We start from the raw sequence: 22,301 nt of genomic DNA, 5'->3' as shown, positions 1-22,301 counted from the left end.
GGACAGGAATCAAAGGGGCGAGGAGCTGAGGGTAAGAGGAGGCCCCCCGTGTCCGGAGGGCTGTGTGGCTGGGAGGGAACGGGCAGTGGCCTTAGCAAATAGCGGTGCTAGCACGGAGCCGGAATGCCCGGGACCAGCAGCGCCGCAGCTGTTGGGGAGCAGGAAGGAACTTGGCTCAGAGGAGGGGCAGCTGGTTAGGATGCTACAGAGAGCGAAGCCAGCTGGGGGAGGCGGGAGGCGGAGGCGATCCCGGGGACAGAGGGAGCCATAGTCCCCCTGGGAGGGGTTGTTCAGAAAAGGGCAACAAAAACGGTGAGGGTTTTGGAACAGATCCCATGTGAATAGAGATTCAAAAGACTTGGACTATTCAGCCTGGAAAAGAGGAGACCAAGGGGGGATCTGGGAGAGGTCTGTACCATCCTGAGTGGTGTGGAGAAAGTGAATAAGGAAAAGGTATTTACTTACTCCCACAACTTGGGGTCACCCCATGAAATGAATAGGCAGCAGGTTTAAAACAAACCAAAGGAAGTTTTTCTTCATGCAGTGCAACATCAACCTGTGGAACTCCTTGCCAGAGGATGTAGTGAAGACTAGGACTTTACCAGGGTTCAGAAAAGATCTAGATAGATTCATGGAGGTTAGGTCCCTCAGTGGCCATTAGCCAGGATGGGTAGGAATGGTGTCCCTCGCCTCGGTGTGTCTGGAGATGGCTCACTTGAGGATTCCCTGTTTCTGTTCCCTCCCTCTGGGGCACCTGGCCTTGGCCACTGTGGGCCGACAGGACACTGGCCTAGTTGGACCTTTGGTCTGGCCCGGCCTGGCCACTCTGATGTGTCTGCACAGCAGGGAGCGGAGGGGGAGTGGGGACAGGATAGCAGCAGTGGCAGTGAGGTGGGGGAAAAGCGGGCAGCCCAGACCTGCTGGGGCCGGCAGTTGCAGGGGCCGTGGGGGTAGCACGGCGGAGGTGACTGCGGGCCTGGGGGTGAGCGCCTAGGCACGGGGGGGGGGGTGCTGGGGGCTCATGGGGATGGTGGCCAGTGAGCGATGCAGCTGGGGAATGTGAGGCCGGTTTTGAAAACAAACCGTTCGTGTTGCCGTGGTGCCCTGGCTCTCCTCGCTGCCCCCGGGGCTTTGGGAGGCTCCTTTTCCCTGTCGCGCCCGTCGGCTCCCTCGGACACCAGCTGCGGCCCGCTCTTCCTACCTGCCGTGCGTGCCAGCTGCCGCCGGAGGGCAGGGTGCAGGTGGTGCCCGGCACTGCGATGCAAATGCTGGGCCCGGGCAGCGATGTGTTTTGACTCTCTGCTTGGCTGAGAACAAACTTCCTGTCCAGGGAATCCGGGCAGCCACGGTCAGTCTCCACCCTCTCCCCTCCAGAGTCCTTCGAGCACCGGATGTTCTCCAGCATGGCGCTGAGCGAGGACTCTGACGCAAGCCCGTCCATGGACGTGAGCCTCTCGCACCTCTCCATGCTGCCGCACCTGGCGGACCTCGTTAGCTACAGCATCCAGAAAGTGATTGGCTTTGCCAAAATGATCCCAGGCTTCCGGTAAGGACGGGCTGGTGGCCTGGAGCCTGGCTGGCGGCGCGTGGCACGGTGGTCGAAATCGCCCGTGTCTCCTGCTCGGTCCTTTCCCTCTGCTTGGCTCGTCTCCGCTGCTGCCTCCTCCAAGCGCTGGGCAGGTGTTAGGGCTAAGGGAGGTGTCACTGATTTTCCCCCCCCCCTCGGTGTGCAGGGACCTGATGGCCGAGGACCAGATCGCCTTACTGAAGTCCAGCGCCATCGAAATCATCATGCTCCGCTCCAACCAGTCGTTTTCCCTGGAAGACATGGCGTGGTCCTGCGGGGGCAACGAATTCAAGTACCAAGTCACGGACGTCACCCAAGGTAAATGAGCTCCGGCTACCGCTGAGCCCAGGGCCGCTTGGGGAAGGTGGGTTCCAATTTCCCCGGACCCGACCCTTCACGCAGATTCTTCCAATGTAACGCTGCTTTGGGGTGCAAACTGAGATCCAGGCTGAGGTAAGTGGTGGGAGCTGGGATGGGGTGCCGGCACGTGGCTCATCCCTGCACAGCGCCCCAGCACCAGGCCCTCCCTCCATGGACCCCCAGCGCATGCACGCGGAACAGCCTCGCTGGCCATCTGCGAATAACACCCCTTGGGGGACTGACGGCGCAGGAGCCTCTCCGGCTGGTGGAACGATTCTCTGCCAAAGTCACCCAGCTGCTCTTCCGCCCTGCGTGGGACAGGGCATCTTATCTGGCCCGTTCTCAGTCTCCCACCCCCAAAGGAACCGGAGATCAGGGATTTTAAGCGTTCCCGCCGACGGACTAAAGTAGAGTCTGATTTGATGTTGCTACGTCCCAGAAGAGCTCCCAGTCCGAACGGAGCTCTGGGACACGCGCCTGCCAGGAGTCCTCAGGAACTCCATCTGCTTAATGTATCTAAGGCTAGGTCTAGACTGCGGCGCTTTGCCGGGATACAGGAGGCACCCTGGAAAACACCCTGGAAAAACTCTCAAAGTGGACGCGCTCTTTTGCCAGCCCTGTGAACCTCATTTTACGAGGGAGAAGATGTCGAAAGAGGACTTGCTCTCGAAATGTGGCGCTGTGTAGACGCTCCGAATTTCGGAAAAGCCTTTCGACAGTAAAGCGGAAAAAGATACACAGATTGTGCACCGCAAACTGCGTTTCTTTTTCCGACTTACCCTGTGAGGCAACGGGCAGTCTAGACGTACCTGTGCCCAGAGAGTGGATCTGATCGAGGGGAAGGCTTTCTCGCGCTGGGAGTGTCTGCCTTAGGGCAGTGGTGTGTTCTGTAATTAGCTTCCCCAGGCCAGTAACAAATGGGACTCCTGGACCGCTAGACACGGCCCCGCAGACCCACCGGTCTGTCGCGCACCCGGACGCTAGACACGGCCCCTCAGACCCACCGGTCTGTCGCGCACCCGGACGCTAGACACGGCCCCTCAGACCCACCGGTCTGTCGCGCACCCGGACGCTAGACACGGCCCCGCAGACCCACCGGTCTGTCGCGCACCCGGACGCTAGACACGGCCCCGCAGACCCACCGGTCTGTCGCGCACCCGGACGCTAGACACGGCCCCGCAGACCCACCGGTCTGTCGCGCACCCGGACGCTAGACACGGCCCCTCAGACCCACCGGTCTGTCGCGCACCCGGACGCTAGACACGGCCCCGCAGACCCACCGGTCTGTCGCGCACCCGGACGCTAGACACGGCCCCGCAGACCCACCGGTCTGTCGCGCACCCGGACGCTAGACACGGCCCCGCAGACTCACCGGTCTGTCTCGCACCCGGACGGACAACTGCCCCACAAAAGGCCCTTTCTGAAACCGGCCCCCCCCCCCCACCGCCTCAGGTGGCTCCCAGCCCCAGGAGACCAGTCACTGACCCCAGGTCAGCCTGGTGATGAGATCTGAGCTTCCAGCCACGCCGGTCTTGCCGCTGCCGTTAGGTGAGGCACCTGGGATCCCGTGTCCGGAGCTCATGGGCCGTGTGGTGAGTAGCCCTGCCTTAGAGGCTACACAGGCACGGTCCTGGCTCCGGAGCCGCACCATCAGCCAGAGTCTGCTCGGGTCTGGAGGAGGCGCATGGCGGAGTGAGGGGCAGGGCTTGTGACCACTCTGCTTCGCAGCAGGCCAGTTTCCAGCCCCTCGTCTGCTCCCCTCCCGCTGCCCCGGCGGGGTGGCGGTCGCCGGGGTGCTGACCCAGGAGTGCTGGCTTGCGGGCAGCGCTGGAGGAAGTTCTGTGGCTTTTCTCTTTCAGCCGGCCACAGCCTGGAGCTGCTGGAGCCGCTGGTGAAGTTCCAGATCGCCTTGAAGAAGCTGAGTCTTCACGAAGAGGAGCACGTGCTCCTGATGGGCATCTGCATCCTCTCCCCTGGTAAGGGCCACGGGGTCTGGCTGCCTGCGCTGCGCTGCCGCCACCAGCCAGGGCCTAGCCCGCTAACCGCCAGCCCCTCCAGGAGGCTGCATGGCCCCGCAGCCCTCCCAGCCGCCGCACCAGGGAGCAGCCGGCTGAGGCCCACGCGTGGGGGGCTGCCCCCCGGTCCCTTTGGCGACCGATGCCAGTGCACAGCAGTGACTCCTGGGGGGGCCCTCGCTCGGTAGGGTGCCCCCGGGGCTCTGCTTTGCCTGTCGGTTTTCCCATGGACTTCGAGCTGGCTGTGTCCGGTGAAGCCTTCTCCGGCCTGGGCCTGGCCGGCCTGAGGGCTTGCGTCTCCCCTGGGCCATGTTGCCATCAGCAGGGGGGCCCGAGCTGGCTCCCCCTCTCGCGGCAGGGGGGCTGAGCCATGGAGGGCTCTGACCCTGGAATTGCCCATGCCGCCGGCCGCTAGGGCGAGGTAATGTCGAAATGGGGTCGAGCGGGAGGACTTGCTCCGACGCCCGTACCCTGCCGGCCGGGAGGCCGGGGCAGCGCCGTGTAGACACTCCCAGTTTCGAAATAAGCTGTGGGCGTGAGGGAGCTCAACGTGCGCCGCTTACGTGGCGTTAGCCCTGCTGTGTAGGCCCAGGGCTTGCCTGCGGACGGGGGAGGGGCCCAGAGTTTCGGGGGGGCCTGGTGGAAGGGCAGGATGAGGGCGGTTCTGCTGAGACCAGACCCCACATGACGGGTGCGCTCTGCTCTCCAGACCGGCCGGGCGTGCAGGACACGGCGCTGGTCGAGTCCCTCCAAGACCGCCTCTCCGAGGTCCTGCAGACCTACATCCTATGCAAGCACCCGCCCCCCGGCAACCGCCTGCTCTACGCCAAGATGATCCAGAAGCTGGCCGACCTGCGGAGCCTGAACGAGGAGCACTCCAAGCAGTACCGCTGCCTGTCCTTCAAGCCCGAGCACAGCATGCAGCTCACCCCGCTGGTGCTGGAGGTGTTCGGCAACGAGATCTCCTGACTCGGCAGCCAGGCCGGCGCCCCCCGGGATTAAGGAACGGCTCAGCCTGGTGAGCGGAGGGCGCGGCCCTGCCCCTGCGCCGGCCACAGACTGTTGAGTTTCACACTACTGGAGGGGCGGCGTTTTCTGCAAATCTTCAGGCCCCTGGGCTGGCTTGTTGCAGTGTGGCAGCCAGCCCAGCTAAGCTGCTTTATTGTCCCCAGCCAGTGGCTTTCCTGCCTCCCTGCCTTCCGCACCCAGCTCGCGCCTCCCGGGGGCGCCCTCGGACCGGGGCCTCCGTCCTCCCTGCCTTCCACACCCAGCTCGCGCCTCCCGGGGGCGCCCTCGGACCGGGGCCTCCGCCCTCCCTGCCTTCCGCGCCCGGCTCGCGCCTCCCGGGGGCGCCCTCGGACCGGGGCCTCCGCCCTCCCCGCCTTCCGCGCCCGGCTCGCGCCTCCCGGGGGCGCCCTCGCACCGGGGCCTCCGCCCTCCCTGCCTTCTGCGCCCGGCTCGCGCCTCCCGGGGGCACCCTCGGACCGGGGCCTCCGCCCTCCCTGCCTTCCGCACCCAGCTCGCGCCTCCCGGGGGCGCCCTCGGACCGGGGCCTCCGCCCTCCCTGCCTTCTGCGCCCGGCTCGCGCCTCCCGGGGGCGCCCTCGGACCGGGGCCTCCGCCCTCCCTGCCTTCTGCGCCCGGCTCGCGCCTCCCGGGGGCGCCCTCAGACCGGGGCCTCCGCCCTCCCTGCCTTCTGCGCCCGGCTCGCGCCTCCCGGGGGCGCCCTCAGACCGGGGCCTCCGCCCTCCCTGCCTTCCACACCCAGATCGCGCCTCCCGGGGGCGCCCTCGGACCGGGGCCTCCGCCCTCCCTGCCTTCCGCGCCCGGCTCGCGCCTCCCGGGGGCGCCCTCGGACCGGGGCCTCCGCCCTCCCTGCCTTCCGCGCCCGGCTCGCGCCTCCCGGGGGCGCCCTCGGACCGGGGCCTCCGCCCTCCCTGGCTTGTTTTACAGAGAAAAACCAGAAAGGCCAGGCCGTGGTCGGGGGAGAGATTTGATGTGAGTGGAATTAGGGGTTTGCTGAAGCCCTCGTGCCGTGTGGAGAGAGCCGGTCCGTCCCTTCCGAAAGCCGGGGCTGCTGCCTCGTTCCACCCAGAGCCGGCTGCGTGATCCCAGCCTGTGCCCCAGTTACCTTCCTCCCAAACAGGAGGGGAAAATCGCTGCCCTGCTGTCTGAGCCCTCCGGTTGGCCCAGGCCTCAGAGGCAGCGGCGCTCTGGTCTGTCCGTTACCAGAGCGGACGGAGGGGCCGTGGGGAAGGGCCGTCGTCTCCCAGCTTGCTGAGCGATGCAGCCGGACAGGAAGTGGCCTCTGTCCGTTCCCCACTGCTCCGGGAGACTCCCTGGGCGCACGGATAGCGCAAAGCAGGACTCGCCCCGCGCGGCGCCGTCCCTGTGCCAGCTGTCGAGACGAGACCTCGGGAGCCTGGAGCTGCCTGTCAGCCGGGGGTGGCTCCAGGCCTGGCTCTCGGCCGGACAGTTCACCAGTAGCTTTGAGCAGATCACTGGCCAAGCCTGCGGCACGCAGCGCCTCGAGAGAGCGCAGGGAGGAGGGACCTTAGCGGGGGAGGGGGGCTCAGGCATTGGGACTCGCTCCCTGGGGACCTTATCGAGTGGGGAGGGGGGGGCTCAGCCAGCGGGACTCGCTCCCTGGGGACCTTGGCAAGCGGGGGTCCCACAGCTCTGATTGTGGGTTCTGTGAAACGGGCTGTTTCTTATTCAAAGGGTGCTTTTGCTCGGGGCCCTGTGCAGAGGGTTCTGCCAGCTCTCGGCTGTGCTCGCGCCCGCGGGCCGATGTTCAGAAGAATTGGATTTGAATATAAAAGGGGCCCCCTCCTCCCTGAGGAACGATTCCAGCGAGCTGGGGTTCCGACGGGGTGTCGCCGCGCTGGGCGGCCGCGTTCAATGCGCACTGTTCCCGTGCGTGTCCGCGCAGCTCGGCTGCGGGCGCAGACGGAGGAGCGTGTTGGGAGCCAGCAGGTGTTAAGTCTCTGTCGAATCTTCTGGGAGCCCAAAGTGATCCCCTGCCGGGTAGGGGAGGCTGCAGGAGGGTCAGCCAGTCCCTGGAGGAAGCGTGTGACACAGAAATCCCAGGTCCCCGTTGGGGGAGGCTGCTCTGCTGTTTCTCTTGGGTCCGGAGAGAGCTCCCCGAATGGCAGCGGGTCCTTTGCGAGCGTCAGGCGCCTGGAGCTTCCTGACCTGCAGGTAACCTGCTTCCTGGCCGAGCCAGTTTGCGCGCTCGCTTGGAGCCCAGGGACCCACCCGATGGGAAGGCAGCTCCCTGTCCTCCATCCGGCTGCCCCCGGGCGTGAAACCAGTGCCTTGAACGGAACGCCTTGCTGCTGCCCGCGCGCTTGTGCGGTGCCTCTTCGCACCTTTGCCTGCTTCCCCCACCTGTTCTGCTTCTCCGTCCTACCCCTCCCACCTCAGCACTGCCCCCGGCAGCCTCAACTGCGGCGCTGCTCCTCCATGTGTCTAGCCTCAGCTAGCTGGCTTCTGAGGCACAATCCGCGCTGCCCACCCGCCCCTGCTAGGCCTCGTTTCCCCGCTTTCCGGCGTCTCCTTCGTCCTGTCGCCGACTCTGAGCTGGTTGGGACTTTGATGGCGGGGGAGGGCGTTTTCTATTTTAAAATACAGTTTAACTCTCCCCTGGAGAACGTTGACTTTTCCTCAGAACCCCGGGCAGTGCTGGGCTGACCCCAGAAGAGCTGAGATTTCCCCCAGGAGGCAAATGGGAGACTTTGTCATCAAAGCCCCGCTATCTTTGGAAAAGCTGCTTCCAAAAGCTCTCAAGCAGCCCTGCCCTGACTCCAAACCCCTCCTCCCCCGGCTTTGATGTGCTGCTTCCGTGCCTGTCCTTTCTGCAACCAGCCAGAGCCACCCCTGTTCTGGAGGGGGCTAAATCCGCCTCCGCACACTACGCGCTCCTCCAGCTACTGGACAGGCTGCTCAGTATCCCACTGCCCCTTCACTGGCTTCCTCCCCTTCAGAACTCTGCCCAGCCCCAGGCCGAAATCTCCTCCCCGATTTTGCCTTTCACCTGCCCATATGAACCAGCCAACTTTCCCCTGGCCCTGCCAGTCCCTGACTTCCCGTTACGGCTGCATAGACCAGTCTGGCCAGTGCCTGCTTCCCTCCCCCTCTGCAACGCCAATTGCAGGAATCCAGCTGCAGGCACCTCACCATCTTGCTGTGACCAGGATTGTACCCGTTTGTGCCTTTCGACTGCGAGCTGGTCAGAGCAGGGACTCTTGTCCCATGACCCCTGGGCCAGAACCATCCGTAACTGGAGCACTAAATTGTCTGGGACCTCTGGGTGTCGTGTCCCCCGCACGCTGAGCTGGGAGCTTCGGCTGCTGGGTGCGCTCTCCCTCCCCGGAAAGGATCCATTCTCTGAGATCCATTCCCTATCCTAGGACCACAGCACTAGCAACCCTACCCCGTTCTTAGGAGAACGGAGACTCTCCGCTCCTAGGGGGGGTGTCCCGCACAAACGCTGCCCCGGCGTGTTAGGCTTGGAACCGTTCTGGGAGGAGTTTGAAAGCAAATTAGAGCTGGTCAGAGAATGGAAGAAAAAAATTGTGACGATCGCTTTGAAACTCCTCAGGGTTGCAGAACTGTTTTTTAAACTGATTCTTCAGCATGAACCAGAACGGATGCATGGTAGATTGGCCACCAGAGGTAAGCCTGCACCCACCCCCAAGAACCAATCCCCTGCCCCAGCCCTGAGCACCCCCAAACACTTCGTTCCCCCCCACACACACACCCTCCTGCACCCCAGCCCCTTCAGCCCCACCCCAGAGCCCTCATGCTAAGTCCAAAGACACAACTGTGTTGGCTCACTGGATGCGAGGAGACAATTTGAAAACCACGGTTCCGGGCCGTTTGCTTGAGCTTGCGTTTTCTCTCCTGAAACCATTGTGCATTCCAGCGAAGAGCCACCACTGGGGAGAGTTAGCACTAAAGTCAGTGCTCAACTGGAGAAGCTTAACATATCGACAACCAGGTGAAATAGGGAGATCTGATTTTAATTTCCTATAATCATGGCTTAGTGAAAAGAAAACATTTCTTTAAGGTGGTGGGGAAAGAGGCTGGGGGGGTTGGTTTTTTAATATTGATCCTGTTATAACAATTTAAGTTATAAATATGCAGAATGATTGCACCAAATTTTTGTTGAGTAATTTAGTGTCAAAATGTAAATAACTATTTAATATAGTGGAAATGTTTTATTGTCAAATGTAAATCAGATTTTAAGGAAAGTATTTAAATCAGTCAAAGCTGCTCTTTTGAATTGCTACAAGCGTGATTTTATTTTTCCATTTTGTGCAAGTAAAAGAAGTGTGCACAGTATCGAAGTGAGACTTCTGAATGTGAAACAACTGTTTTGTTGCTTGTGTAATATAAATTGTAAGGCAATGCACTTTATAAATAAAGATTTTAAAATGACTTTAATTAGTGATGGAAAAACAGAGATGGCTGCTCCCCCCCCTTTATTGTCCATTAGAAAAAGCTCTAGGCAGGGACCAGGACTGGGTATAGAAGTAGGAAGAAACGTGTACTAATGTGACGCCCACTTCAGGGCCTTGCTGCTCTGCCAAGGGGGGTTGGATGCGGTTTCATATTTGTAATATGCTGTGGCCTTATCAATAAAACGTTTGGTGATGTGCAAGGCTCAGTTCAGCGGGGCTGCTTTGCGGGTGGGACTGTCTAGCAGACCTGCTTCCCTGCCTGGGCGTCCTGGCTCTGCTCCTATTACCGTTCACACGAGGCCGTCGATCTTCCAGGGTTCGATTTAGCAGGGCTAGTGCAGACGTAGGCCTAGGGTCCTGCCACTTCTGCTCCCGATGCAGCAGGGGAAAGCGGCGCCCGAGATTAGGGAGGTTAAATTTCGAAGAATCGGCTAATCGAGTCGCTGATAGACTTTCCATTGACTAGTCGATAAGGGGGCGCTCACGGTGCTGCTGGCCGCCTGCAGCTCCTGGGCCATTCAAGGGGAAAGGTGCAGCCGCCAGCCTGTGTGTGGCAGGGTCCCTGCTCGCCGCAGCCCCCGCTGCCCCTCTGCCATGCCTAGCGTGCCCCCCCCCCCCATGAAGCTGCTGCTGGGGGGGAAAATCAGCTTTTAGGTGGCTCCCCCAGCACCGGCTCCTCTCCCCCCCCCCCCGAAGCAGCAAGAGGGGAAGGGCGAGTCCCGGGCCCCAGCTCCTCGTGCCCCCCTGGAGGTGGCGTTGCCGGGTGAATCTTAGCGCAGCCTGGCGCCCGTGGCCCAGCGGGGGGGTCCCGGGGGGGGGGGGTCGGAGTCACGGGGCCCTGCGGCCGCACGAAGCGGCACATTCCCATCCTGCCTGGGAGCTTGGAAACTTCAGGGCCCCTGGGGGGGGGAGCAGGGCCCGGGGAGGGGGAGCAGGGCCCCAGGAGGGGGGGGGGGAGCAGGGTCGGGGGGGGGAGAAAGGGGGGGCTGGCCTGGGGGGGAGCAGGGCCTGGGGGGGGGAGCAGGGCCCCTGGGGGGGGGAGGGCAGGGCCCTGGGGGGGGCAGGGCCTGGGGGGGGAGCAGGGCCCCAGGAGGGGGGGGGCAGGGCTGGGGGGGGGAGGGCCCCGGGGGGGGGGCTGGCCTGGGGGGGAGCAGGGCCTGGGGGGGGGAGCAGGGCCCGGGGAGGGAGGGGGGGGCAGGGCCTGGGGGGGGAGCAGGGCCGGGGGGGGAGCAGGGCCCCGGGAAGGGGGGGCTGGCCTGGGGGGGAGCAGGGCCTGGGGGGGAGCAGGGCCCCGGGGGGGGGGGCTGGCCTGGGGGGCAGCAGGGTCTGGGGGGAGAGCAGGCCCCCCCGTTCGCAAGGGGGCCAGGCTGGGGGAACTCGCGGGGGGGGGGGGATTTGCCCCCCCTTGTCCCATCGCACCCCCCGGTGGGTTTTCCTGGGGGGGGTCGGTATTTAGGTTACACCGCGCGGCAACCCCCCCGGACTGGCCCCGCCCCGGCCCCGCCCACCGCGCTCCCCGGGCCCCGCCCCCTGTGGGCGGGACTCCCGCGCCGGCCGCACGTGGCAAGGGCGGGCAGAGGCCGGGCGGGAAGTGGGGCTCGTTGGCCTGGGTGCGCATGCGCGGGAAGCGGCGGCGCATGCGCAGTGGCGGTGGATGAGACCCGGGCTGCGCGCTGCCCGCCTGCTGCTCCGCCCCCGGCCCATGGCGGGTCCCGGCCCCGCGCGCCCCCCCCGCGCCCCCCCCCCGCGCATCGGCACCCACGGGGGCACCTTCCACTGCGACGAGGCGCTGGCCTGTTACCTGCTGCGCCTGCTGCCCCGGTACCGGGTACGGGCCCCCCCGCCTGCCCCCCCCCGGGACCCCCCCCGCCTGCCCCCCCGGACCCCCCCCGACCCCCCCCCTGCCCCCCCGGACCCCCCCCCCCCCTGCCCCCCCGGACCCCCCGCCTGCCCCCCCGGGACCCCCCGGATCGGGCCCCCCCGACCCCCCCGCCTGCCCCCCCGGGACCCCCCCCGGATCGGGCCCCCCCGGACCCCCCCGCCCCCCCCCCCGGATCGGACCCCCCCACTCTGCGTTTGTAGCAGGTTCATCCGCCCACGGCCCCAGAACCGGGACTTGCTCCCCTCCCCTGGCGAACTCCTGCTGCCCCCGGCCAGCGCCCCCCACGCCCTTGGGACCCCTCCGCGGGGACCCCAGACCTGCACTCGCCTCCTCTGGCCCATCCCTCCCCTGAACCCCCAGCCCCCCCACTGCAGGCCTGGGCCGGGACCGGATCCCTGCCATCCTCTGTCCCCGAAGGCCCCCCCCGAGCGCAGGGGGAGCTGAATTCGCGCCCGGGGACCCGATACCAGCGGGCCGGGGGGGGGTTCGGGCTGGTTCTGGCGGGGCAGCCGCTGGAATCGTCTTTCATGGGCCGCGCCTCCCTCAGGATGCAGAGATCGTGCGGACGCGGGAGCCCCAGCTGCTGTCCCAGTGCGACGTGGTGGTGGACGTGGGGGGCGAGTACGACCCTCGGAAACACCGATACGACCATCACCAGAGGTGAGGACACCGACAGCGTCTGCCCGGCCTCCCCGCGGGGGCTCAAAGCGCCTGACAGGGCCGGATCATCACAGAGATGGGGAAACTGAGGCACGGAGCGGGGGAGGGGGAAATCAGAGTGAACTAGCCAATTGGCGCTGGGTTGGGCCTCAGGACACCTGGGTTCTGTGCCGCTGCCCTGCGGCTCGTCCCTTCCGCGCTCTCGGCCTCTCTTCCCCTGCCCTGTCCCTTCTGGCCAGGGACCGTGCGCAGCACCTCTCGGGACAGCCCGAGGGCCCCACCCGGCAAATCCGCTGTGTAGAGCCCAGGCAGCCGACACGCCGGCGTGGGCGGTTCTCTGGCTCCTGGGGCCGGGGCCTGGGCCTGGCTCTGTGGCCGGGTGAGTGTGGCTACTTCGCTATAGCCACAGTCTGGCTGGACACCACGGCCCTAAGGGCGTCTGCACTGCACTGGACACCTCTAAGGGCCCGAACCCCCTGCGTCCACACACTGATCCGCCTGCCTCGGGTTCTGGGCCCCAGCCAGGCCCAGAGGAAATCCCGGTTTGCCTCGGGAAATCGCAGTGAACGAGGATCTCGAAGCACGACTTGATCCTGGCCAGCCTCCTCTGGTGGATGTCGGGGGGGGCATCCTCAGCCCTGTCCGTAGCTGGGGAAACCGAGGCACAGAGGGCTCCCTGTAAACTGTAAACTTGAAGTCCCAGTTCAAGTCCTACTGAAATGGGATCCAAGCCCTGTGGTTTGCAGTGTGGGCACCGAGTCCGCAGGGCTGCGCAGGGCCCGGGGCGCACGGCTCGGAGACCGGGGTCCAGCGCCTGAGCCCAGCGCTGGGGGGATCGGAAGCGCAGCTCAGACGCACCGAGAGCGCAGATCTGGCTTTGCCGTGCAGTGTGGACCCCCCCCCAGGCTCAGGCACCGGGTGTCAGGAGGGGGCGCTGCACTGGCTAGCTCCTCCCTGCCTTTTGCAGGTCCTTTGCCCAGTCCATGCACTGCCTGAGGCCCGACAAGCCCTGGACCACCAAGCTGAGCAGCGCGGGGCTGGTGTATCTCCATTTTGGCTCCCAGATCCTGGCTGGCCTGTTGGAGCTGCAGGAGGACGACCCGGTGGTGCAGGTGCTGTATGACAAGGTAGGGAGGCAGGATGGGGCGGCACCACGGCCAGGGCAGCAAAGGCCGGTTTGCCTCTGGGGAAATCGCAGTGAACGAGGCTCTCGAAGCACGACTGGCCAGCCTCCTCTGGGGGGGGGGGCATCCTCAGCCCTGTCCGTAGCTGGGGAAACCGAGACACAGAGGGCTCCCTGTAAACTGGGTGCTTGGGTGGCCGCCCAGGAGAGAGTCTGGTGCCACCCAGCTGATTGGCACAGCACCCACGGCTGGCAGCCTGTGTTTCTACCGGTGGTGCACACCCGCACCTGCCTCAGTGCATGGAATAAAATTCATTCTGCACATGAATGGAAAAAATTCGAGGGCCCACTGCCTGGCAGGGGTGCTTGTGGGCTGGATGTGCCGGCTGTGCCTCTGCCAAGGCACAGGGTGTGCCTGTGTCGCTGGGACCCCCAGGAGGGGAACGTGGTTTAACTATGGCGCATGCCCAGAGTTGTGGTTCCGCCGGGCGCATTTCCCCTCTGGACCTTTGCCCCATGCTCCAGCCGTGGGAGCAGTGCTGAGGCCAGCTGCAAAAAGACTCCTGGTGGCAGGCGATTTTCCCAGCAGCCCTTGCGGCTCCTTCCACCAGCATCGGTGGGGGGAGCCGAGCTGGGTCCTTTCGTGCCTCTTGGCGGCTGAGCGGCTCGGTGGGGGGAGCCGAGCTGGCGATTCTGCCGCCCAGACTGCGGCTTGCTCTGGGGATGGGCAGGGCTGGCGGGACTAACCCCCTTGGTGGCGACGGGCCCGGCCACGAGGTTCCCCGGGGAGGGGGCCGGACGAGGCGGCCCCGTCAGGCCCTGTGTCTCCCGGCCCCGCCCAGCTCTACGAGAACTTTGTGGAGGAGGTGGACGCCATCGACAATGGGATCGCCCAGTGGGAGGGGGAGCCTCGCTACGCCATGACCACCAACCTGAGCGCCCGCGTGGCCTACCTCAACCCCCGCTGGAACGATGCCGACCAGGACACCGAGGTAGGGGGGCGCGGGGGTGGAGCACCGGTACCAGCTGGCCCGGCCTAAGGGGGGGAGCCTGGTCTGGGGGGTGGGGGGGGGGGGCGTGGCTCCGGCACCAGCAGAAACGTGGAAACGTCCCTCCACGTTTTCAGCACAAGTTGCTTTGGGATTTCAGAGGCTCCTCTCCCCGAAAAACCAGCCACCAGCCTGGCTCCCCCAGTCCTGGCCCCTTCCCACGGAGAGCCGCTTTCCAGAGCGCCCCTGGGAACAGCGGCCGGAGGGGCCGTTAATCGTCTGAGCCAAGGCCTGCGGGGCGGAGAGGTTACGCCCCCACGCAGCCCCCTTCCGGAAGGGCAGCCGGCCCGGGCGGGGCCCTGCTGCCCACAAAGCCATCCCTGGACCGGGCGTGCAGGCGTCGCTGCGCCCCGGTGCAAAGGGCTGCGCCCAGAGAAGGGGCGGGACGGAGAAGCCGAACCGAGCTCCTTTGGCTGGCGGGCGCCGTGCCCTGAGCCTGGCTCTCCCTGGTGCGGGAGCCAGGCTGGCGGCTCAGCACAGCGAAGAAGCAGCCGACCTCCCCGGCTCGTCTCCCCCCAGGCTGGGTTCCAGAAGGCGATGGAGCTGGTGGGCCGGGAGTTCCTGGACCGTCTCGATTACTATCACCGCTCGTGGCTGCCCGCCCGCGCCCTGGTGGAGGAAACCCTGGAGAAGCGCTTCGAGGTAGCGACCGGCCCTGCGCTTGGGGGAGGGGATCCCGGGGTGGGCAGGGCTGGTCACTGCTCTTTGGGCTGAATGGTGAGCTGAGAGCTGCCCTGGGCAGAGGAGGGGGGGTTGGCTTAGGGCCCCAGCTTGGGTTTCCAGGGATAATCCATATCCCGTCCCTGCGGGACTCTCCAGGCCCACGGGGTCCAGAGACCCGGCTGGAGTGAATAAGTCTCCACCCTGTAGACGAGGCCAGGCAGCCAGTTGGGGATGGGCACCTGACTCCCAGCATCCCCCTGGCTGGTGGTTATTCCCACCTGCCACTCCGAGTCTGCTCCCGCGGGCAGCTGGGTTTCTTGCTGCCCCAGTTCCTCCCTGGGGCAGCAGCACCCGATCCCTGGCGTTACAGTAGCACGTGGGATCAGGGCTCTGTTGGGCCAGGCACTGCAGAGATGCGGAGTCAGGGACAGTCCTTGCCCAAAATGCTCATGCTGGAGATATGGGATGGGAAACTGAGGCACGGAGCAGCGAGGTGACTTACCCAAGGTCACCCAGCAGGTCAGTGGCAGAGCTGGGAATAATCCGGTTCTCTGTGGTTGTCATAGCTCACTCCTGCGTGAGCTCTTATCCCTTCCTGAGTCTCGTGTCTCCCTCCCCCGGCAGGTGGACCCCAGCGGTGAGATCCTGGTGTTCTCCCAGGGCGGCTGCCCCTGGAAGGAGCATCTCTTCAGCCTGGAGGCGGAGCTGGGGGTGGAGAAACCCATCAAGTTCGTGCTGTATGCGGATCAGGGCGGCCAGTGGCGGGTGCAGTGTGTCCCCACTGGGCCCCACACCTTCCAGAACCGGTGAGCGCGCGGCCCCAGAGCCCTGCCCTAGATTGCCCACGCGCCCCCCACACTCGGCGGGGCCCCAATGACGTCATGGTACCAGAACAGAGCCCGTGTGACCCGGCCCGCAAGGGGCGCGCTTGGGTTCCTCTGGACCCTGCCCCCTGAGCGGAACCCAGAGCCGGCAGGCCGGGGGCAGACGAGCCCTGGGTCGAGCTGTGCGGCACGCAGGCTCCGGGGAGGTTGGGGTGTCGCGCTCTCAGCTCCGGCTCTGTGTCCCCACCAGGCTGCCCCTGCTGGAGGAGTGGCGCGGAGTCCGAGACGAGGCGCTTTCCCAGCTCAGCGGCATCCCCGGCTGCGTTTTCGTGCACGCCAACGGCTTCATCGGCGGCAACCGGACGCAGGAGGGTGCACTGCGCATGGCACGGCGCGCGCTGGCTCAGCGGACTGGACCGGGCGCCCCCAGCAGCTGCCTGCCCCCGGACTGAGCCAGCCGCCGGGTACGGCTGAGTCTGGGGAGCCGTGCCAGCGGTGCGCTGCCAGAGCGGACTTGCGCGGAGTCAGCGAGGCGGGAGAGTGCTGGGAAAGCGTAATAAAGGGCTGTGGGCAGGCCAGTCCGTGCTAGGTCTGTCTGTAACGGTGCCAGGTGCAAATCGGCTCCCATGTTACATGTGTGCTGGGCTACATCCGTGGCCAAAGCTACGCCAGCTGTGCCGCTCTCCGAGGGCGCAGTGTCGCTGGGAGAGCAACTCCCGGTCTGCTCCCTGCAGCGTCCGGCCCGCGCATCGCTCTGCATCGCTCGGCGGGGCAGCCCTGACAACAGGCGCCGGGTCCCAGCGTCTCCAGGCTCCGTCGTGGTCGGAACGAGGGGGCCCCAACCGGCTCTCACTGTGTCCCCTAGACACCCTGGCGTAGCTCAGCCAACCGGCCACGTGTGAACGCAGCATTGGACACAGCGAAACCGCAACACGCAGCCCCCTGGCTTAAGCAGCTACGTGAATTCGAGGCCCCCGTCTCACCAGGCCTGGGCAGTGCCGCTGGCTGAGCGCTCAGACGCCCAGGGGCCGGAGCTTATTTCTTGGCGCCTGGTGGTGGTGCCCTGGGCAGAGAGAAAAACCAGGAGGAAGTCGGAGCATGTTGCCTTTTCCTGGCGGGGGTGGGGAGACAATCTGGGGGTGGGAACTTCCAGCTGTTGCTTTGCCACCACGGACATATCGTGCTCACACTTTCGTTTTCTGCCAAAGACGGGCCACTGGTGCGGGTGACGGGCTGGTGCTGTTCTCTGCGGAGGGGTCGGTTTGGTTGTTCAGGAAGGGGCTTGTGGCTGCCCCCAGACTTGGAATACGTCTCAGCAACACTGTACAGTGTAATAACTACACACGCTGGCTACACCAGGACGATAATGATCAGCAAATTATGAGTTTTCAGGTGCTACCTCACCAGGCAGTTTGTACAGTCTGGAAAAAGGGGGGACCATAGGGTACAGGCAGCCCCAGGCCCTGTCAGACCAGCCCTGCTCTGCCCCTCCATCCAGGTAATGGGTACAGCCTCTGCTCTCTGACATCGGGCAGGAGCAGGGAGCCCAGCGCTGACAGCAGCCAGCTAGGCCTGGGTCAGTTGCTGAGTTGGGAACGTGTCGGGAGGGGCTCAGACCCAGCTTTCCCCAGAGCTTAAGGGGGCCAGTCTGGGTCCAGCTCTGATCTTCCTCAGGTGAAACCCCCAGCGCCAGCCGCATCCGCCCTTGTGAAACCCCCTGGCTGCCACGGTGCAGGGTAACGGCTCCAGCGGGGCCCGGGGGCAGCCTGGGCATGTGCCCCAGCGGGGTTCTGTGGGCGGCCCCAGGCCTTTTGTTACAGGTGGCCCGGTGTGGGGCTGCCCGATGCCCCAGGTTCTGAGCCGGGGGGGGGGGGGGGAGTCCTCCCGTGAGGATTGGCTCGTCTGCCCCCCGCACGCCCTAGGTGCGCCACTGCATAGAGCAACACGCCCCTCGCCCGCGAGACTGTCTTGCCTGGGACAAGCGTGCAGCCCCCAGGGCCCCCCCCCAGTCTGCTGCAGACTCCCTGGGGAGGGGGAGCCTTGTTTCTGCCCATTGTGCTGGGGGCCTGCCCCATGGCAGATGAGTCAATCGCTGCCCCGCCAAAGAAAGCGCCCAGGCGGGAGGGGAAACTGAGGCACAGAGCGGGCAAGTCACTTGCACATGGTCACAGGAGAGAAGCTGGGGGGAGAACGCAGGCCTCTGCTCTAGCCACTAGGCCAGCAAGCCCTCCCCGCGATGGAGGGGAGCCCCAGAGTGGCGATTCTGCCCTGCCCGTGTTTGCAATGGGGGGTATCGGAGCGCGCCCCTCTCCGGGCCCCAGCCCTTCTGGCTAAACCTGCACCAAGCAGAGGGCAGATGGGGGGGGCGGGGGGGTTGCTACGCTCCCACCCAGCCTGTATCCCCCCCCCCACCCGTGGCTTGGGACTGGGGCTGCAGCGTTGGGGGGGGCTTAAGGAAAGCTGGAATCTGGACCCAGGAAATGTTCCAAGCAACCTAAAATGCTTCTGCCCCCCCCCCCCCCCCCGACTTCCCGGCACCACCACTAGGCCTGTGCCCCCCCCCCCCCGCTAGTAACGGGCCTGCCCCGCCCCCACGCTCCCTAGCAGCCCTTGGGGGAAGCCATGGCCATGGGGATCCGGGGGGGGGAACCCGGGGGGGGGGGGCTGTTCGCGAGGCAGTGGCCTTTGCCAGCCTGGGCCCAGACGGATGCGGGGGGGGGGGGGGCTGCACGTGCAGCGTCCGCCCCACTGGGGAGGCGGGGCTAGAGGGCGCGGGGGGGGGGGGGGGCGCTCCCTGCCGCGGCGCTGACGCAGGTTTGGGGGGGGGGGGGCGGCTCTGCCCGCAGCTGCGGCCGGTCCCGCCGGGGACGTTGCAGGCAGATGCCGGGGCCCTGCGAGGTGGGTGCATTTCCCGGGGGCGGGGGGGGTGCGGGGGGTTTGGTTCGGCCGTTCCCCGCCCCTCCCCTCGGGCGCTGCTCTAACCACTGGGCCCCACTCCCTTCCCCAAGCGGGGGCTAGAATTCAGGCGGCCTGACGCCCTCCCCCTCCCCCCCTCCAGACCCACTTCTCCGCCAGCTCACGGAGAGCCAGCCCAGGAGACCTACGCCAGATCTACCCACTAGCCCACGCTCCCTTCCTCGGCCTGACACAGAGGCGGGGCTCCTAACTCAGCTGCACAGCCCAGCTCCCTGCTCTACCCACTAGTCCTACAGCCCCACGTGCTCCTGCAGCCCGGCCTGACGGGGCCACCCCCCCCCCGTGTGTCACAAGGGGGTGTCTCTCGCTTTCCTGCAGCGCGGCCCCCCCAGGCGCGTCACAAGGGGGGTGTCTCTCGCTTTCCTGCAGCGCGGCCCCCCCAGGCGCGTCACAAGGGGGTGTCTCTCGCTTTCCTGCAGCCCGGCCCCCCCAGGCGCGTCACAAGGGGGGTGTCTCTCGCTTTCCTGCAGCCCGGCCCCCCCCGCGCGTCACAAGGGGGGTGTCTCTCGCTTTCCTGCAGCGCGGCCCCCCCCGCGCGTCACAAGGGGGGTGTCTCTTGCTTTCCTGCAGCGCGGCGAGGCGGGCCAGCGATGCGGACATGCCGGCGCTGCCCTGGCTCCTGGTGGCCCTGCTCTTCCAGCGTGGCAGCCTGGCGTGCCCCGAGGGCTGTCGCTGCGCGCAGGAGAGCGGGGTCGTGCGCTGCACCCACGGGCAGCTGCGGCACATCCCCTCCGGCCTCCCCCGCGACACCCGCGTGCTCTACCTGGACTCCAACGAGATCACCGACCTCCTAGCCGGCGCCTTGCGGGAGCTGCGCCAGCTGCAGGAGCTCTACCTCTCGGACAACCTGCTGGAGACCATCTCCCCGGCCGCCCTGGGGGAGCTGGGCAGCCGGCTGCAGCTGCTGGACCTGTCCCACAACCGCCTGCGGCAGCTGGGCCCCGCCGAGGCCGCCCCCGTCCTGCGGGCCAAGCTGCGCCTGCAGGGCAACCCATGGGCCTGCGGCTGCGCCCTGCAGGAGCTGCTGGAGGCCCTGCCCCTGGAGGCCGAGACGCTGGAGGCCGTGGTCTGCGCCAGTGCGGCCCGGGAGGAGTACGTGGGCCAGCCCTTGGCCCGCCTGCTCAGCGCCGGCGTTGACTTCTGCAGCGTGCACCAGAGGACCACGGACGTGGCCATGCTGGTCACCGTGTTCTGCTGGTTTGCGGTGGTCATCGCCTACGTGGTCTACTACGTAGCGCGGAACCAGGCCGAAACCCGCCGGCACCTGGAGTATCTCAAGGCCCTGCCCATCAAGCAGCCGAGTCCAGAGGACGAGGAGGAGGAGGGGGAGGAGATGGAGGGAGACACTCTGAGCACCATCCTCTGAGCTGGCCTTTGCCCAGGCACGCGTGGTATTGACACGGGGAAGGCGGGGCCCGTGGGCCGTGGCGGCTGAGAAAGCGGCACAGCGGCACCCCGCAGCGTGCTGGAAGGGCGAGAGAGGACGTTGGACCTGGGGGCCTGTTTCTTACTCCGCCACAGACTTCCTGTGCTACTCTGGGCAAGTCACTTAGCACCTGTGCCCCACTGTTGCCCCCTCAGGGCTAAGCTCCATGGGCACGTTATTCCAGACTCAGATTGGCTGTGACTCTCACAACTACTGCTGGCCCAAGAGGCTCTGCGTGGGGCGTTCTCTGGAACGGCGTACGCTGCAGCAGCTATTCGGCTCAGTCTCGCCCGCAGACAAGGCCTAAGGCTGGTGGTGTGGAAGGCTCGTTAAGCCTGAAGCTCAAAGTAAAGCACTAATGCGGCCCGGTCCGTGCGGGGGAGGGGTTGCCAGCCGACAGTGATTCTTGGCTCTGGCCCGGCCCCTCTGTCTGCCAGCCACTCGCTGGGAAGGAAATGTGGAACCGCCGCTAGTTTGCAGGTGCCATGAAGGTTACGTGGACGGCGGGGCAGTGGCGCGCTGGGCTCCAGCCACAGCTGGCTGAATGCAGGGTCTTGTATGTAGCAGTAAAGTTAGGGTTAGGTCAGGTGACAGCAGGACAAGCCCCACCTGACAGGAGGCAGGAAAAGGCCTTGGGGGCGCCCAGGTGGAAACCGCGCGGCGTGGGAGACGCAGGCCTAGGCTGTACGACGCAGGGGACTATGGAGCCGGGGGGGGGGAGGGGGAGCCCACGGGGGGTGGCGTTGGCAAGGGCCCTGCTAGGTGCCGCCTCCGGCCTCCGTGTTTAAGGCTGGAAGTTCTGCAAGAAAGAGACGTTCTGGGAAACCTGCCTGGGGGCGAGCGGCAGGTGGAGCTCAGTTCATTTCCCTTATCCAAGAGGAGCAGACACCCTGGTCAGCACTCGGGGGGCACCGGGAGACGGCCAAACCCTTTATATGGGCCCCAAAGTAAACGTCCCAGGTTGCCAGCTGTGTGGTGTGGTGTGTCCCTCCCGCCCCCCCGGAGCTCAGCCCCCAGCCACGGCCCGAGCCGGGAGTTAGCGGCACAGCGAGCGGGGGAACAGGCCACGCGCGGAGAGCTGGGCTCCACGGCTCTGCTGCCCGGTCAGGTTAGGCGCCAGGTTTCCTGCGTGCACTGGGGCCAGGCTGGCCGATAACCCCCCAGGACCGGTATAGGGTGGGGTCACGGCTACAGGCCCCATTCTCAGTGCAAGAGCAGGCGTGGCGGTTGGGCCCACTCCGACGGGAAGCCGCTGTAAACGTTGACCCAGGCGGGTGCTTAACCCAGGCACTAGCATGCCCGGGCGTAGCGGGGTCTCCTCAGCTGTGCGCCCAGGCCCCTGCGTGGTGGGGCTGGCTGAGCCCGGGGGCTTTGGCTTTTACGGCTAAACCCGGCTTAAACCAGCAGGGACAGGGCCAGGCTGCGAGAGGCGGGGCCGGAGGCCTGGCTGGGAGGGAGCAAGAGGCAGGGGCCAGGGGCTGCTAGTGGGACGGGGGGAGCCAGAGTGGTCCAGGGCTGTTGGGGGAGGGAGGGGCAAGTGAGCAGTGGGGGTAGGGCAGTTTCCCCAGTGCGTGCAGAGGTCTCATCTCCCCCAGCAGGGAGGGGAGGCAGAGACAACCCAGAGCATAATCCGGGGGATTAACAGTGAAGCCCCCATAAATCCCTCCTCTAATCCTGCTTCTCAGGCGGGCGGCTGGGCCAGCTGCTCTTCCACCACCACTTCCCAGCCCGTCCCGGCCTCTCTCCGGGGGGCTGTGGGTGCTCCTGCCACCAGAGCAGTAACATGCGCTGCCGTACCCCTGCCCTGGGCAGGAACAGCCCCGGCTGCACTGGGACAGGCTGGAGCAAGGGCCCTCGGCAGGGCGGCGTATTCCATCCCCTCTGCCTGGCGGAACAAGCGGGGGGCCGTGGGCTTGGCCGTGCCCGACGCTCCGGCTCCTGGGTTTCCTGTGAATGGCGCCAGGCGGGCGATTGCAGCTGAACCAAAGCACAGAGCTCCCGCCTCACCTGGGACGCCGCGCTGGGCTTCTTGTGAATAGCCCTGCAGGCTCCCCGCAGGCCCTGGCTGCCATGCCCGCCCCACTGCTCATTTCAGGGCAGAAACCCTTGGCTAGGCCCCGCACAGGCACTGTGGCTGGGACCCCGGGGCCAGAGGGAGGGAGCCGCAGCCTGACCCCTTCACTCCCAGCGTGGCCCCAACCCCGCCTGTAGGGCTAGCGCTGCTAGTCCTCTCCTGCAGGGCACAGGCCAGCGCCGGCTTCTCCGCAGGGCTCCCAGCTCTGGGCAGCTGCT

The 22,301-nt window shown here is 66.0% G+C and overlaps 2 protein-coding genes and 1 pseudogene across 7 annotated transcripts in view; all 3 read left to right on the top strand.

Moving 5' to 3' along the window:
* VDR (vitamin D receptor) overlaps positions 1-9,383 on the top strand; it is a 74,923-nt gene extending 65,540 nt beyond the window's left edge. For all 5 annotated transcript variants that reach the window (XM_089774783.1, XM_089774781.1, XM_089774780.1 and 2 more), the window contains 4 exons: positions 1,375-1,546; positions 1,734-1,885; positions 3,787-3,903; positions 4,652-9,383. In XM_089774783.1, the coding sequence (XP_089630909.1) occupies positions 1,375-1,546; positions 1,734-1,885; positions 3,787-3,903; positions 4,652-4,911 (701 nt within the window). In that variant the 3' untranslated portion in view covers positions 4,912-9,383. The remainder of the gene's footprint in view (positions 1-1,374; positions 1,547-1,733; positions 1,886-3,786; positions 3,904-4,651) is intronic.
* A 1,657-nt stretch (positions 9,384-11,040) lies between these two features.
* Positions 11,041-16,185, top strand: MYG1 (MYG1 exonuclease). Its single transcript, XM_075901599.2, has 7 exons — positions 11,041-11,234; positions 11,836-11,948; positions 12,916-13,075; positions 13,914-14,063; positions 14,640-14,762; positions 15,408-15,589; positions 15,858-16,185. The coding sequence occupies exons 1-7, from the start codon at positions 11,061-11,063 to the stop codon at positions 16,057-16,059; spliced, it is 1,104 nt and encodes a 367-aa protein (XP_075757714.2). The 5' UTR covers positions 11,041-11,060; the 3' UTR covers positions 16,060-16,185.
* Positions 16,186-18,399: 2,214 nt separating this feature from the next.
* Positions 18,400-20,976, top strand: LOC142818893 (leucine-rich repeat-containing protein 3 pseudogene; annotated as a pseudogene). Its single transcript, XR_016348148.1, has 2 exons — positions 18,400-18,505; positions 19,154-20,976. The product of XR_016348148.1 is annotated as a leucine-rich repeat-containing protein 3 pseudogene (transcript).
* The last annotated feature ends 1,325 nt before the right edge of the window (positions 20,977-22,301 follow it).

Source organism: Pelodiscus sinensis, chromosome 31, assembly GCF_052426305.1.
Source record: "Pelodiscus sinensis isolate ZL-2025 chromosome 31, ASM5242630v1, whole genome shotgun sequence".
NCBI classification, from domain to species: domain Eukaryota; kingdom Metazoa; phylum Chordata; order Testudines; family Trionychidae; genus Pelodiscus; species Pelodiscus sinensis.
Note: the sequence above shows the minus strand (reverse complement) of the source record. Positions and strands in the feature narration are given on the sequence as shown.